We start from the raw sequence: 15,795 nt of genomic DNA, 5'->3' as shown, positions 1-15,795 counted from the left end.
CAATGCACACACATTTTAATACATTTTGTAACAATCTGTAATTTTTCTCAACCTTGGCAAAAACAAAAAAAAAAAAAACAGATTCAAAACAGGTTCCCTTCCTGAAACTTAAGTTTTTTTGTGATTACTCATCAAAAGGACATAGTTAAAACTACATCCTTCATGTTCTAGTAAATGAGACAGTAAACATACGTCACATGTTCAGTGGTCAGTCACTTACAGCTAAAGCAGACTTGATGGCTTTTAACTGGTAGAAGACTTTGCCTCCTTCCTCTGGACAGATGGCCTTCAGTTCCTCTCTGGTCATCCCCAGCAGCATCGATCCACTGAGCACGCTCAGACATCGCACAGTGCTGCAAGAGAGAAAAGATATTCTCACTGATGTGTGGTTAATGCATTCATGTCACTCATCACTTCACTTCCAGATCACAGATATAAATCAAAGTTTATTCATTTATTTAGAATCTCATGATTGATATGATCACCCTGTGTTAACCATTGTTAAACAGCACTAATATCACTGCTTTTTTTTTTCTTTCTTTTTTTTTTTTTTTAAGAAAATATTTGGCTCAGATATCCTTTAATAAGATGAACTGGAAAGCATATGAGAAAAGTGCTGGTGAATCAATGTTTTCAATGTGATAAAGTGTTAGTACACTTATATATTGATTTATATACATGTACACAATAGATTAATAAATTATCCACTGTCTGGAAAGAACCTGTTAAGTGAATGTATTGTAATGTTCAGACAGTGTTTTGAAGTAAATCAAGTCAGTCTGAGACAAACGTGCCTTTGGAGTAAAACCCACTTTCTCATAAATTCACAGAATTTCACATTTTGACCCAAACATGGCACAGTTTCACTACTTTTATTCTGGAGGTATTTTACATGTAGACCAGTGTAAGTGAGGGTTAATAACATGCTTTAAAATGAGCAGTTTCTATAAAATTGGGGTCAGTACATGGATGCATTTTTCACTCTTGGACAGTCTATATACTGATATTGATTGGTCAGGCGTGGCCCAGAGTTTACTACTCCCAGAGGTTCCATCATTTTCCAATATGTCATCCTCATAAACAAAAGACTTATGACCATAAAATTCTTCATAAAACAATATTGCAGATGGTGTTTTTGGTCCATATGTCTAGGCTGAAACGGCACCATCTATTAAATAGAAGGTTTATCACTGCATATTCAAGTCAAAGATTCACAAATGAGACTGGCCCAGGGTGTGGAGCACCAACACATCCTACAACATGACTCCAACAGAATTATGGAGCTGAGCTGCACAAGTGAAACTGCATGGCACTACAATTGGCCAAAACATTGGCCATAGCCTGGTGGTGGTGGGTTATAACCTACTACGACATTCCACTCAAGGTTATCGTCTTCATCCCATTCTGACAAACCAGAGGAGCAGCTGCAGTGGGCGACTAATGTCATTAAGATGTATGAGATCCTTCATACCCATCAGAGTCTACACCACATTGTGCTCAGGCATGGACTGATTCAGCAGAAACAATTGAATTTGCCTCTGGGGATCAATAATGTGTATCTGTATCTGCATCTGCATCTGCATCTGTATCTGCATCTGTATCTGTATCTGCATCTGCATCTGTATCTGTATTTGCATCTGTATCTGCATCTGTATCTGTATCTGCATCTGCATCTGTATTTGCATCTGCATCTGTATCTGCATCTGCATCTGTATCTGCATCTGTATCTGCATCTGTATCTGTATCTGCATCTGCATCTGTATCTGCATCTGTATCTGCATCTGCATCTGTATCTGTATCTGTATCTTCATCTGCATCTGCATCTGTATCTGTATCTGCATCTGCATCTGTATCTGCATCTGCATCTGTATCTGCATCTGCATCTGTATCTGCATCTGTATCTGTATCTGTATCTGCATCTGCATCTGTATCTGTATCTGTATCTTCATCTGCATCTGCATCTGTATCTGTATCTGTATCTTCATCTGCATCTGCATCTGTATCTGTATTTGCATCTGCATCTGTATCTGCATCTGCATCTGTATCTGCATCTGTATCTGTATTTGCATCTGCATCTGTATCTGTATCTGTATCTGCATCTGTATCTGCATCTGCATCTGTATCTGTATCTGCATCTGCATCTGTATCTGCATCTGCATCTGTATCTGCATCTGCATCTGTATCTGTATCTGCATCTGCATCTGTATCTGCATCTGCATCTGTATCTGTATCTGCATCTGCATCTGTATCTGCATCTGCATCTGTATCTGCATCTGCATCTGTATCTGCATCTGCATCTGTATCTGCATCTGCATCTGTATCTGTATCTGTATCTGTATCTGCATCTGCATCTGTATCTGCATCTGTATCTGTATCTGCATCTGCATCTGCATCTGCATCTGTATCTGTATCTGTATCTGCATCTGCATCTGTATCTGTATCTGTATCTGTATCTGCATCTGCATCTGCATCTGTATATGTGTCTGTATCATTCATTACGGTTAATTTTTCAAACTTCTACACCTTCTGGACAAAGAGAGTGAATAATAAAGTACCCTTAACATTATACTCTTAATAATAAGAGTTGAATCAAAATGAATTTAGCTGCATTTGTAACACTTGTTTCATGAAATGTAATCAATAACATACTTACATTTTACTGAAGCCCTGTTCTTCGAGCCAGGCTTTCACCTCTGCAGGTTTGGACTTCTTTGTCAGGACAGGGTTGGCTTCAGATGGCTTAGAAAAAGATTTAAAATGCCTTTTTGTCACAAAAGTTGGTAACTAGGATCATATGCAAATGTATTTTATTTATTTATTTTTTAATATTTGACGTTTTTCCCTTCCTTTCAGTGTATAATGTGTCACTGAGACCTTCTTTACATTCTTTCTGAGGAATTAAGTCACTGCTTTCGTTCAGTGTCACACAAGGATCATCTGTTTGTCATGTTTGTCAGATTTTCTATTATTTATTTATGGGTTAACCTGTGGTGTTTTTTTTTTTTTTTTGTCTGAAAGGCACCTCGTCAGGTTGCTCTGCGTTCTCATCCAGGACATTATTGGGTACAAAGCCCTCCTCCCCTCTGCTGTTCCTCACTCTCCACCACTGCTTTGACGTATCCAGCACCTGGGAACGAATAAAGCACCAGTCATGATCTTGAAGAAGTGTGGGGCTTTCTTTGTGAGTGCCATTATTACAAAAAAGGTCAAGGATGTACTGTACGGATCACTCAAACCCACCTCCACGACTTCTCCTTTTGTGACGGTGAGTTCTCTTTGGTTTCTTGCGATGAAGTCTGCCTTAACGCACATTTGTTGTGGTTTTGACTCATTTGAGCTGGAAAATGCATCATGAAGCAGAAACACTTATAAGTTTAAGATATTTACATAAGGTTAAATTATGCTTATGTGTTTGATCGTACCGGGGTGTCTGGGGTGGATGTGGGGGTGTCCACTTAGCTGGGATCTAAACAGAAAAAAAAGACCTGTTTGACGTTTCTTGTCTTTGATACTAAATGACACTTTACTAAATTATAGTGTTTACCGGAGTGGGTGTATTTTTCTGACGCTGCTGCTCCCTCTTCTCTTGTCTGATCACAGGTTCAATGGGTTCAGGGCTTGCAGACACCTCAGGGGGCTGCCAGCCATCCAAAAACTCCAGAGTGTAGGTAGGGATGTCCTCATCGTCCTCGGGCCACTGGGTACTGGGAACAAATATATGAGACTTTATTAGTGTCACAGTTGATTAATAATTCCTATTGAACATTGGTAGGTGAGTAAACTTTATAGCAAAACAGTAGAATCTGTTAGAAAAATCAACCATATGCCAATATAGCAGGCAAAAAAAAAAAAAGCAAAGTACCACTGTATAATCACATTCAGATTAAAAAAAACAAAAAAAAAACAAAACACAAGCAAGTTAGAACGCAGTGTATAGATGAAAACATAACAATGCAAAAGCAGAAAAATTATTTCTTCAGTGTCCATTGTTCCACCTGGGGATGTTCCAGGTGTCTCCCAGAGACTGCCACAGCTGGTCCTCCTCCAAAGACGCCTCCTCACTCATAAGACGAATACACACAGGGGTCAGCAGCGGAGCAACGATGGTCTGAGGGAGGTCTTCAGGGCTGTGAGATACCAACTGATGACGATATGAGAAATAAATAAAACACAAGCGGCAGGCTGAAGTAGATTATATTATATTATATTATATTATATTATATTATATTATATTATATTATATTATATTATATTATATTATATTATATTATATTATATTATATTATATTATATTATATAAGATTGATTGATTGATTGATGTATTTATTTCGAACATGAATGTCAAACAGAAGAAAATAAATAAACAAAACACTTAAATATAAGACATATAATACATATTTGAAAAGGAGTGAGAAGATGTACAACTTATAAACTCCCACCCTTTCTCCTTATATAATTAATAACAATAATAACCTTCCTAGTCTAATCATATCACACTATGCCATAATATGACTGATACTTACTAGTAAATAATTAGGTTTCTGGCTTTATATTATTATGAACAAATATAATATGATTTACATAAACACATAATACAATAACACATGTATGTAAATACATATTCACACACAGATCCATACACACACATATATACCTACATATATACACACACACATACACACCCATACATACATATACACACACTTTCCACATACTTGTTCATCTTTATATCACCCAGTGATCTCCAAGCCCTCCCTCATCCCTGTACCTCTGAAAAATTGTGTCTTTGTACCTCCTTTTAAATTCTTTCATGCTTGGACATTGCTTTAACTCTATATTAAATCTGTTCCACAGTCTCACCCCGCTGACAGAAACACAAAAACCCTTCCTAGTCGTGCGTATTAAGGGAATTTTAAAGTTAATTTTCCCCCCTCATAAATACTAGATAGATTAGATTAGATTAGATTAGATTAGATTAGATTAGATTAGATTAGATTAGATTAGATTAGATTAGATTCGATTCGATTCGATTCGATTCGATTCAGCTTCATTGTCATTGCACAACAAAATGCAGACTGCGTCTAACCACAAGTGCAAAGCAGTAGGACATTATGAAATAAAAAGAGAAGTAGAATCAACTTTGGGTATGGGATGATATATTTTACGGTATTTATATTCATACAGAAGATATTTACAGTAAGTCAAGCAAGAAGAAGTTAATTTATCCAGCAGACTTCTTTCCAGACAGAAGCACAATGTGCTAAATAAAGGGCTAAGCACAGAATGCAGCTAAAACAAAGCCAGCAACTGATCATAAAAGAAAAATAAAGTGTTAATTACAATGGAAAGTCAGCAATAAAAGATACAAAACCAAGGGTTTAAACTATAAAATAGTTATGTAGTGAGAACTAAAAAATAAATGAGATAGAACATGAAATAAAAAATATAAAAAAAAAAAAAAAGAAAAAAAAAGATCATAATACAAATACATTTTTTGAAAAGTAAATTTAGGTAGAATATAACACCAAACCAATAAAATAATCCTAGCATACCTAAGTTAAATCTATTACAAGAAAAGAAATAACATAAAATAGTTGAAGACTGCAGAAAAGAAATGTTTTTATTACCACGAAAATATTACAAATTGTCAACATAAATGAAAAAAAATATTACATTTCACCTCATTTATTCACAGGAAATATATCCCAAAAAAATATTTTCTTATGGAGCTTCTAATGTTGGCAAGATTATTCTAAAGCCTAAGTATTTGACATTTAGAAATAAATAAATTAATTTGTGGACTCCAAAATAAATAATTCTCTATAATGCTCATTGTTTCAACTCGTACGCTCATAGAAACCGAGATAAAGCAAAGTTAGACACAGGACACAAACTGTACATGAGATACTTTCACCAATAATACATTTATAAATGTAAAGCTATAGTCACTTACATATGCTAATGTTGAGAATAAGGAGTGAACAAAGTCAGGAGCACTGGGGTTATTGATCTTTCCGTTCAGCTCTCCCTGTTAAAATAAACACATTTTTGGGACATTTAAGGCAGTACATCTTTCTAGTGAAACATGTATTATACATTACAGGGTGATTAACCCATAAAGACCCAGTGCTGCTTTTGTGTCAGTTCCCAAATGAATTGTTCTCACTATTTAACCTTTATTAAGTGATTTATCAGCATTTATGACAATATTATCCTCTGTATTTTGTGTTTTTCAATGAAAATGAGGTATTTTCTCATATTTAATTTACTGATCATATAGATGTTCATAAATGCTCAGAATAAAGTTGATTGTTATTATATCAGAAACAGAGAAAACTGAAGAAAAATTGACTTTTTCCAACAAAATGTATCATTAAATGAACATAAAACAAATGTCTACATCCACTGTCATTGATCCAACTTAATGGGTTTTACTGGTGAATCAGTGTTGTAGAAAATGACGTTGTCGAATGTTTTCACATTCACTATGGAGCCTCTGAACGTCCAAATGGGTCATATCTGATGACCATGAAAAGATGACAAACTGTATTTTACACATATTATTTACATGTATTGATAGGATTAGTGGATCAGTTGTTATTAAACAGTTTAGATCAGTAGGTGGTTTTGGTTGCCAGTAGCTGTTTGGGTCTTTATGGGTCAAAATGTATAAATATGTTTAAAGGCACAAACCAGAAGGTTGAAGGCACATTTAATTTTGTGGTAACACGTGGCAAATTCTTCTCTGGAGGGCATTCCATCCATGACTGAAAAGGAAAAATCAATGCACCATAAAGTCATGCATTATCAGTTCAGGAGAATTCATCTGCTTTTGTTCTGGCTTCAAAATACCTTTTCCTTTTTTCTTTTTCTTCTTTTTGCTTGCATTTTTAGCCACTACTGCAGCTATTTTCCCAATAAATATTTCAATATCTGCTAGAATATGATTCAAAATGTCCTGTAAAGAAGCAAAGAGCACAAACAGATTGACTTTCAACACACAAATACAGAATACAGTTTTGCCATTGTTGTATGAGTGTTCAAAGGTCACTCACCACATTCCTGTCCAGCTCCGTGTACCGTCTTGGTGGAAGAGTGACGGAGGGCTGTGGCGTCTGCTGTCGAGGTGTTGAGTCCTCCTCGTCCTCTATGACCAGTTCAGGTTCAGGTTCGTCTTCTTCTGCATGAACATAACAAAACCCAATAGAAGCAGTTTGAAGACCTCACCTTCACTGTTATCACACAGGACAACAACAACAAAAAAAAACCCTATCATTTGGAGCAGATTTGAAGAAAATGACGTATCAGTCCATCCGCTTGTTGAAATGTTTCAGATTCCTGTGTTTAGATTGTGACAAGAACTGACAGTAACCATGTCATGTTTGGGTTGAAGCCCCCTGGAACCTGGTTTCCATTTCAGAAATATAATGTAATATAGAAATTTTTCATTATGTTCATCACTTACATCAGCCAAACTGAGAGAGAGAGTGTCGGGGGGGTGCTCATTCTTTCATAAGATTTTAGCATGTCTTCAACTAATTGATGAGAATTTTGGATTCCATGGTTGCACAAATGGGCCTCATGCTTTGTTTCGATGGTAGGGGGTTAACATGTAATTTTTTTTTTCCTGTTTTATTTATGAAAGTAAAAGACCAATGGAACTTGTCATCCATGGTGGCAGATCTTATATCAACCCTTACACTTCCATGCGCAAAAGACTTTTATTTTGCACAATTCAAATTAGCGTTGTTCACTGAAGCATGAAAACTGACCCAGCACACTGGTGTCAATCAAAGGAAAATTATATGATCAATAAACACATATGACCATTCATTCATTAATTTTCTGAACCCGCTTTATCCTCACTAGGGTCACGGGGGTCGCTTGGAGCCTATCCCAGCAACATAGGGGCGAAGGCGGGGTACACCCTGGACAAGTCGCCAGTTCATCACAGGGCCACATATGACCAGATTTTCAAAATGTCTTCGCATTTTGGTTTTATGTTGTTTTTGATGAGAGTTTACATTTTTCTGATATATGCTGTAGAGGACTATGTTTTGAGAAGAAAACAAGAACACCAATGAGCTTCTCCAATCTGGGGTCCAATGAAAATTCCAGTTTTTTCCTCCTTTGCTTCCCCTTGGAGTGGACCAAATTGTCTTACAATTGTTGAAAGCATCTGAATTTGAATCACTCATAATTTATAGAACTAAAACACTGATGTGATTTGCAACTAATAAGGAAATTATCGTTAACAAAAACTAACGAAATGACGAAAACTAGAATTGTAAAAACATTTTTGTTAACTGAAATAAATAAAAACTATAATTAAAAGACAAAAAACAATAAGTAACTGAAACTGTATTGTGTGCTTACAAAACTAACTAAAACGTATAAAAATTATGGAAAAAATTCCCTTCATTTTTGTCTTTGTCAATGTCGGATTGATACGAAATCGATTTATTTCCCTCAAGCAATTTTATCTGTTGGCACCATATGACGTCACTTCTCGTCACTTGTCTTTTAGAGTTGTCTTCTGGTCCCCACTCTACCTGGAAACATGGAGACTAAAGTTGGGAGAAAACAGAGTCCTGCCTGGGATTTATGTGAATACGATGGTGAAGAAGATAAAAGATATAAAAAAATCTAAAACTAAACTAAAACTAAGCATTTAGAAAATAACAAAAACTAATAAAAAACTAGCAAACCTGCTCTAAAAACTAATTAAAACTAAGTGAATTAGAGAAAAAAAAAAGTCAGAACTAAATAAAACTAAACTACAATGAAAAATCCAAAACTATTATAACCTTGGGATATACTGACTTGCAACTAACTCAAACTCCTACATGCTGGAGGAATTCTGAAATCAGAGTGCCTGATATTAGGTCAAATCTGGTATTTCTGTCCTCACCAGAGTCAGGAGACGTCCATAGAGGCACTGGTTTTGCTGCAGGTTTTTGCTGTTCAGGTTCAGAGTTTATGGAGTTCCGGAGGTTTTTCATTCCCACAGGAACAGGTAAAAATCCTGCTTTGCTGCTTTAAAAAATTGAGATGTTACAAGTAAATGCCACCAATAAAGTTGCAGGTGTGTATTCTGGGTGACTATGAGTCCTTACCCGTTACTCAGATCCTCATTTATACGTGAAAGTGCTTTTGAGAGTTCCTTTTGAACCAGATCTGCCTGGAAATAATAAAAACATATATATTACTCAACAAACCTAAGTGTATTTGTCTCTCCAAGGAGATCTGCCTTTTCTGCAGTTTTGTCATCCTCACCCTGACTTCTTCACACTGGAACATGAAGACACTGGTGGGAGGTTTCTTTCCAGGTTGGACCGAGACTGTGAGAAGTGAATTAAACACCCCAGAGTTCAGCACAGCCTGAAACTCCACAATGTCGCTGAGAGCCATTGATTCCAGCTCCTCCTAAATAAAGAAATTAATTTTAAAAATTATAAAATAAATAGTCTTCATCCAAACAGACGTTAAACAAATTACATTCTTCTTACAACCGTCTTGATAAATATAAAAATGAAACATCTCTTCCAATCTCTTAAGCGTTATTTGATGATGGTGTTGGTGCAATTGAACAAGCACTTAACTAAATGTAACTTTCTTTATATTTCTTCTTCAAAACACAGTAACGTTGTGAACTCTATTCAGTTTAACATTACACTTATATTAAGACAAACAGCCTTTAAAATGAGGTGGCACAATTTTTTCAGGTGTTTATCCAATAAATACTAAATATTTTCACCATGAGTTAGTACTTCACAGTATTTCTATTAGTTCGATGCTGACTCTTTATTTATCATATTGAAGCAATGTGGTTTTACTTAGAACTTAACTAATACTTGGTTTTGTTGAAAAGTACATACTAAAAATGCAAAAAAAAAAAACCCAAAAAACAAAAAATGGTATGGCACAAATGTCTGTTTGGTGCTTGAACAGAATATACAAATACAATACAATACAAGTATCGAAACAAAATGGATATAAAGCAAAATGAAGGGGGGGGGTTACAGTAACAATATGTAAACAAAAATTAGTATATAAAAGTACTTTAGGGTCCATTTTTTTATGCAAATCAAACTCCTCCACAGACAGGTCTTATAGCATTCTTATATTTCATAAATTTCAGGGTTCTTATGCACAACACTATTCGTATTCGTATTCGTATTCGTATTCGTATTCGTACTCGTATTCGTATTCGTATTCGTATTCGTATTCGTATTCGTATTCGTATTCATACTTGTTATAAAATACACAGAAATCCAGGATTCACATTTAGATATATTGAGTCATTAATATAAAAGTTTGGGATAGGCTCCACACTCCCACCCCCTACCCCACCTATAGTGAGGATAAAGTGGGTTCAGAAGATGAATGAATGAATGAATGAATGAATGAACGCATATAAAAGTTTCCAAAAACTAAAATGTTATTCCCCAGAAAGTCATCCTCACCCGTGTCCCGTACAAATGCGCTCCAGAAAAAATGATTTAAAGGTCCAAAACTTGGGGTAAAATGAGTCGTATACATCTAGTTGTAAACCTTCTACATAATATACATGCAACGGAAAAAACAACCGGTCATTTCAACCGCATCACAGAAAACACAAATACTGATCTCAATTCTAAATTGTTAGTTAATTGCCTAATATTCATACAGAATAAAGCATTAATAAGTGCTTTGTAATGACTGAAAGGACCTCATATGGGACTAAGATGTGTGTAAGGAGCTGGTTAATCGTTAACACATGTTCCTTCAGGTGTTATCTAAGTCAAACACTAAAACTCTTAAGGTTGTATTTGTACAATATTGTGTCTGTACCACTGATCGATTGTTTTCTTCGGGCAGGGACACAGTAAAGGGGAGAAAAGTGATGATGATTCTAAGGCCCATGACTGTCAGGGGCCCTAAAAATAATAGAACGTTAGTCACTTTTTCCACATGAAAATTATTAACCTGTCACCATAAAAAAATGTTTGATTCATAAGGCACTATTAGCATGTTTGTTTATTTGCATTAGTTTTGATTTATTTTAGCTGAAAAGAATAAAATCTAGTCAGAGCAGTATTATTCTACACACTATTTATTTCATAATAATACAGTATTATTATATTCCACGTAACGACCCATAGATAAACTAAAACCTGTATTACTAATTGGATGGTGACCAGGTTTAGTCATGATGTTATTTGGAGCACTATTAGTGATTTATTAGGAACTGTATCAGTGCATTCAACAGAGCCAGGACTATGTGTAGGCGACACTGTGGAAGCGGAGGGAGAATTAAAGGACAGAACCACTGACAACAGCAGCTGATGAGGAAGAAGCAAATGAGAGAAGAGAAAAATGGAGACAAAGTGAAATATACTTCCAAAAATTAAATCCATATTTCATGTGTATATCAATGTAAAAAAAAAAAAAAAAAAAAAATCGTAACATTGGCATGAAATAGTAAATTTTTTTGTAAGCACAATATTGATCCATGCCTGCACAGTGTTATATTTTATGGTTGAAATAGTGGGGTCCAAAGTTGTAGTACTTTTTTTTCATGGGGCCCCATATCCCTGGCAGCACCCTTGATAATGACCAAAAAACACCAATATTGGACTAAGATGTATGTACGGGAGGGTAATAATTAACATGTTCCTTAACCCATAACGACCCAGTGCTTCTTTTGTATCAGTTCCCAAATGAATTTCTCTCTACTTTTAACTTTTCTCAAATGATTTGTTACCATTTATTGTAATATTATGCTCTGTATTTTGCACTTTTAAGTGAAAATGGCCTGTTTTCCCATATTTAGCCCATAAAGACCCAGTTGTACTTTTGTGGCAATTCCCAAAAGATTTTTTCTCTCAACTGAACCTTTTTTAAGTGATTTAACACCATTTATTATAATATTATCCTCTGTATTTCGTATTTATTTCAGAGTAAATCTGATATTTTCACATATTCAATTCACTTATTCAGTAAAGCTCAGATTGAAGTTGAGAGTTCTTATATTAGAAACAGAGAAAACTGAAGAAAATGTGTTTTTTTCAGCAAAATCTATCATTAAATAAACATAAACTAAGTATGTCCATCCACTGTCATTGATCCAACTCCATGGGTTTTACTGGTGAATCAAGGTTCACCACGGAGCCTCTGAAAATCCAAATGGGTCATATCTGATGACCATGAATAGATGACAAACTGTGTTTTACACCAATTATTTACATGTATTGATAAGATCAGTGGATCAACAGGTATTAAACATTTTAGATCAATAGATGGTTTTGGTTGCCAGCAGATGTTTGGGTCTTTATGCATTAATGAACTGATCACACAGATGTCCATAAAATCTTAAATCACAATTGAGGGTTATTATATCAGAAATAGAGAAAACTGAAGCAAAAGTGACTTTTTCAGTAAAATATATTAATATTTGAACATAAACCCAGTGTGTCCATCCACTGTACTGGTGACTCAATGTTATAGAAGATGACAGTGTTTCCACGTTCACTACGGAGCCTCTGAACGTCTAAATGAGTCATATCTAATGACCATGAAATGGTGAAAAACTGTATTTTACATCAATTATTTACATGAATTAATAGGATTAGTGGAGCAGAAGGTATTAAACATTTTATATCAGTAAATGGTTTTGGTTGCCGGTGGATGTTTTCGTGTTTATGGGTTAAAGGTATTATCTAAGTTAAACACTAAAACTTAGAAGGTCATATTTGTACATTCTTGCATCTGTACCATTGCTCGTAGTCTCCTACAGGTATTTAGTTTATGGGAGGGACCACTCCCATCACTGTTTTTTCTTCCAATGCGTAATAATCTAAAGGCTTCACATGGTGTTTACTGTCTACCTTGGTTTCGACATCTGTGAGAATCAGTCTGGCGCCGTTCACCACCAGCATCATGTTCTGACCCCACACTCTGCCCATCCCATCCAGCAGCTTCAGCCGCTCCACACAGTCGGCCAGGGTCCTCAGATCCCTCCCATCCAGTTCACAGGTGAACAAATGCTGCAGGAGACAACAGCGGGGTTAAAACACACATTTACATATGTCAGAGTGAGTTTAACCCATAAAGACCCAGTGCTTCTGCTATGGCACTTCCCACATGAATTTTTCTATCTATCTAATCATTCTTAACAGATTTATCACCAGTTATTATAGTAATATCTTCTGTATTTTGTGCTTTTTTAGTGTAAATCATGTATTTTCCTATATGTAATTTACCTATCAAGTAAATGTTCATAAAAGCTCAGATTAAAATTGAGGGTTATCAAATCAAAAACAGAGAAAACCGAACAAAAAGTTACTTTTAAAGCAAAATATATCATTAATTGAACATAAACCAAGTGTGTCCATCCACTGTCATTGATCAAACTCCATGGGTTTAACTGGTGAATCAGTGTTGTAGAAGATGACGGTGTTTCCATGTGCTACATTTGTGGCAATTCCCAAATGAATTTTTCTTTATATTTAACCATTTTTTAAGTGATTTATCACCATTTATGATAATATTAGCTTCTGTGTTTTGCATTTTTCAGTGTAAATTCTGTATTTTCCTTTATTTAATTCACTGATCATACAGATGTTCAGAAAAACTGAGAGTAAATTCAAATGTTTTTCACATCAAGAAAAAAAAAAAAAAATGAAAATAGCGACTTTTCAACAAAATTTATCATTAACTGAGTGTAAAATCAAGTGTCTCCATTCATTGTCATTGATCCAACTCCATAGGTTTTACTGGTGAATCAATGTTGTAGAAGATGACGTTGTTTCCACATTCACTTCGAAGCCTCTGAACGTCTAAATGGGTCATATCTGATGACCATGAAACAATGATAAGCTGCATTTCACACCAATTATTTACATGTATTGATAGGATTAGTGGATCAGCAGGTATTAAACAGTTTAGATCAGTAGATGGTTTTGGTCTCCATTGGCTGTTTAGGTCTTTATGGGTTAAGGATGATACAGATATTGTAATGATACTCTACCTCCACTTTGTACTGAGATTTTTTCAACATCTTGTTTACTGATACTGCATACTCCTTCCTTTGCACTGTCGGGTTAAAAAATAAACCAGATTCCTGCTTTATTGATCAGAATAAATTTAGTATGATAATCCTTTGTTGTGACTGGTACCAGTGTTAACTTACAGTAAATTGACTTTGCACTGGGTGTAGACAGACCAGACACCTGCGATGACGCCTCATCCACAGAAAAACCACTGTCACAAAATAACATGAGCAGATGTCAGTGTGAATCAGTCGCTCTTTATACAAAACCAAGAAAAGCTCATCATACTTAGACTGGATGGATCCTGTCAAGCTGCTGGTGTCGTTGCCGAACAGAAGGTTATTCCGGATCATTTTGCCTCTGACTTGTCACACCTACAAGATGACAGCTGATATTAAACAAACACAATGGAATGTGTTACAGCAGTGGAATGAGCAGACTCAGCACCCTACATCTGAATCTGTTAATAATTCATTTAGAAATGTTTGGGGTGCCAGAACAGACTCATGTTGAACTTAGGATGAAGTAAAATTAGCTCGTCCCCACCCATACCTATTACTAATAAATCAATAAATGAATCAGAGCAACCATCAACTAGTTACAGTCGCCTAGCAGCCACGCTCTGTGATGGAATAATGCATCTTTATGGTGTCGATAAGGACGGGAAGACGTAACCGGATCATTAACTTAAACGTAAGTACAAGTATCACACTGAATATGCTAAAGAACATGCAGGCCTACCGCCAGATCGACTTAAAGTATGCAAAGCCTAAGTCATCACTGGGCTGTAAAATGGTGTCTGTCATTGTTTTACTATTATACATGTAATTTTCAGATTGTTTTCCTCTATCTTTAGGGTGAACGTTACATTTTACTGCTGTAGGTGTGTATGATGGAGTTCATTTCAACTACCTTAACCCCTTGCTGCCTAAATTTACTTACAATAATATAGAGAAAATATTTATTTGTTCCGTTGCCATCAAATAGACTCTAAAATTAAGTTAGTTTTAATATAGAGCATACTATAACTATGATATACAAATAATTATCCAGTCTCAGGTGTGTATATTATTTCACTGATGCTGCTATTGATCAGTTATCCCTGTCAACAACAATCCAAATAAAACAAAAATTATCCAGAAATCAGTACCATGTCATGAAATTAACAACACCATTACTGGAACAGGACTTTGAAATTGATCCATGGATGTCAGGGATCATTGTAAGAGGGAAACATTTGTACTGTACATTCAGATATGGTGTTTAGCAGCAAATCTTTACAAAAACAGTGGAATACTGAGCTGGATTCATGACAACAGTCTACAAAGGGTTAAGTCTAACAATGACTTTTTTTTTTTTTATGGTGAATTTTTCTCCAAACCTAAGCTTTCCTATAAGACTTGTTGCAGTTCATTAATGTATCATCTTCATTTTGCACTGAAATTGTGGTGTTTTTGAATAATTAATTTCTTAACATGTAGATGTTCATCACAGCTCAGCGTTAATTCAAAGGTTATTACATGAAAATAGAGAAAACAGGCAAATTATACCATTAACTGAATGTAAAGCCAAACCTAAAGCCATTGTCAAACAGCATGGTTTTTAGTAGTGAATCAGTGTTGCAGAAGATGATGGTGTTTCCATGTTCACTACAGGTTCTGAAACTAATGTAAACCTAAGAACCTGCATTTTACCTGAATTATGTAAATGTATAGATATGATTAGTGGGTCTAAAGTTATTAAATAGATCAGCAGATGCTTT

General features: G+C 35.4%; 1 protein-coding gene across 1 annotated transcript; it reads right to left on the bottom strand.

Moving 5' to 3' along the window:
- Nucleotides 1-181: 181 nt before the first annotated feature.
- On the bottom strand, nucleotides 182-14,386 carry eps8l3a (EPS8 signaling adaptor L3a). Its single transcript, XM_030134989.1, has 18 exons — nucleotides 14,322-14,386; nucleotides 14,174-14,244; nucleotides 14,012-14,076; nucleotides 12,870-13,028; nucleotides 9,277-9,426; nucleotides 9,117-9,181; nucleotides 8,912-9,033; nucleotides 7,056-7,180; nucleotides 6,853-6,958; nucleotides 6,694-6,767; nucleotides 5,954-6,028; nucleotides 3,996-4,141; nucleotides 3,545-3,704; nucleotides 3,423-3,466; nucleotides 3,241-3,337; nucleotides 3,023-3,127; nucleotides 2,654-2,739; nucleotides 182-353 (listed from the first exon to the last, which is right to left on the bottom strand). The coding sequence occupies exons 1-18, from the start codon at nucleotides 14,384-14,386 to the stop codon at nucleotides 209-211; spliced, it is 1,860 nt and encodes a 619-aa protein (XP_029990849.1). The 3' UTR covers nucleotides 182-208.
- Nucleotides 14,387-15,795: the final 1,409 nt, after the last annotated feature.

This window comes from Sphaeramia orbicularis, chromosome 5, assembly GCF_902148855.1.
Source record: "Sphaeramia orbicularis chromosome 5, fSphaOr1.1, whole genome shotgun sequence".
Lineage (NCBI taxonomy): Eukaryota > Metazoa > Chordata > Actinopteri > Kurtiformes > Apogonidae > Sphaeramia > Sphaeramia orbicularis.
Note: the sequence above shows the minus strand (reverse complement) of the source record. Positions and strands in the feature narration are given on the sequence as shown.

Coding starts and splice junctions, on each gene's coding strand:
- eps8l3a (XM_030134989.1), bottom strand. CDS start 14,386: ATGATCCGGAATAACCTTCTGTTCGGCAACGACACCAGCAGCTTGACA. Junction 9,427..12,869: donor TCACAGATGTCGAAACCAAG/GTAGACAGTAAA, acceptor TTCTTTATTTAG/GAGGAGCTGGAATCAATGGC. Junction 9,034..9,116: donor AATGAGGATCTGAGTAACGG/GTAAGGACTCAT, acceptor TTTTTAAAGCAG/CAAAGCAGGATTTTTACCTG.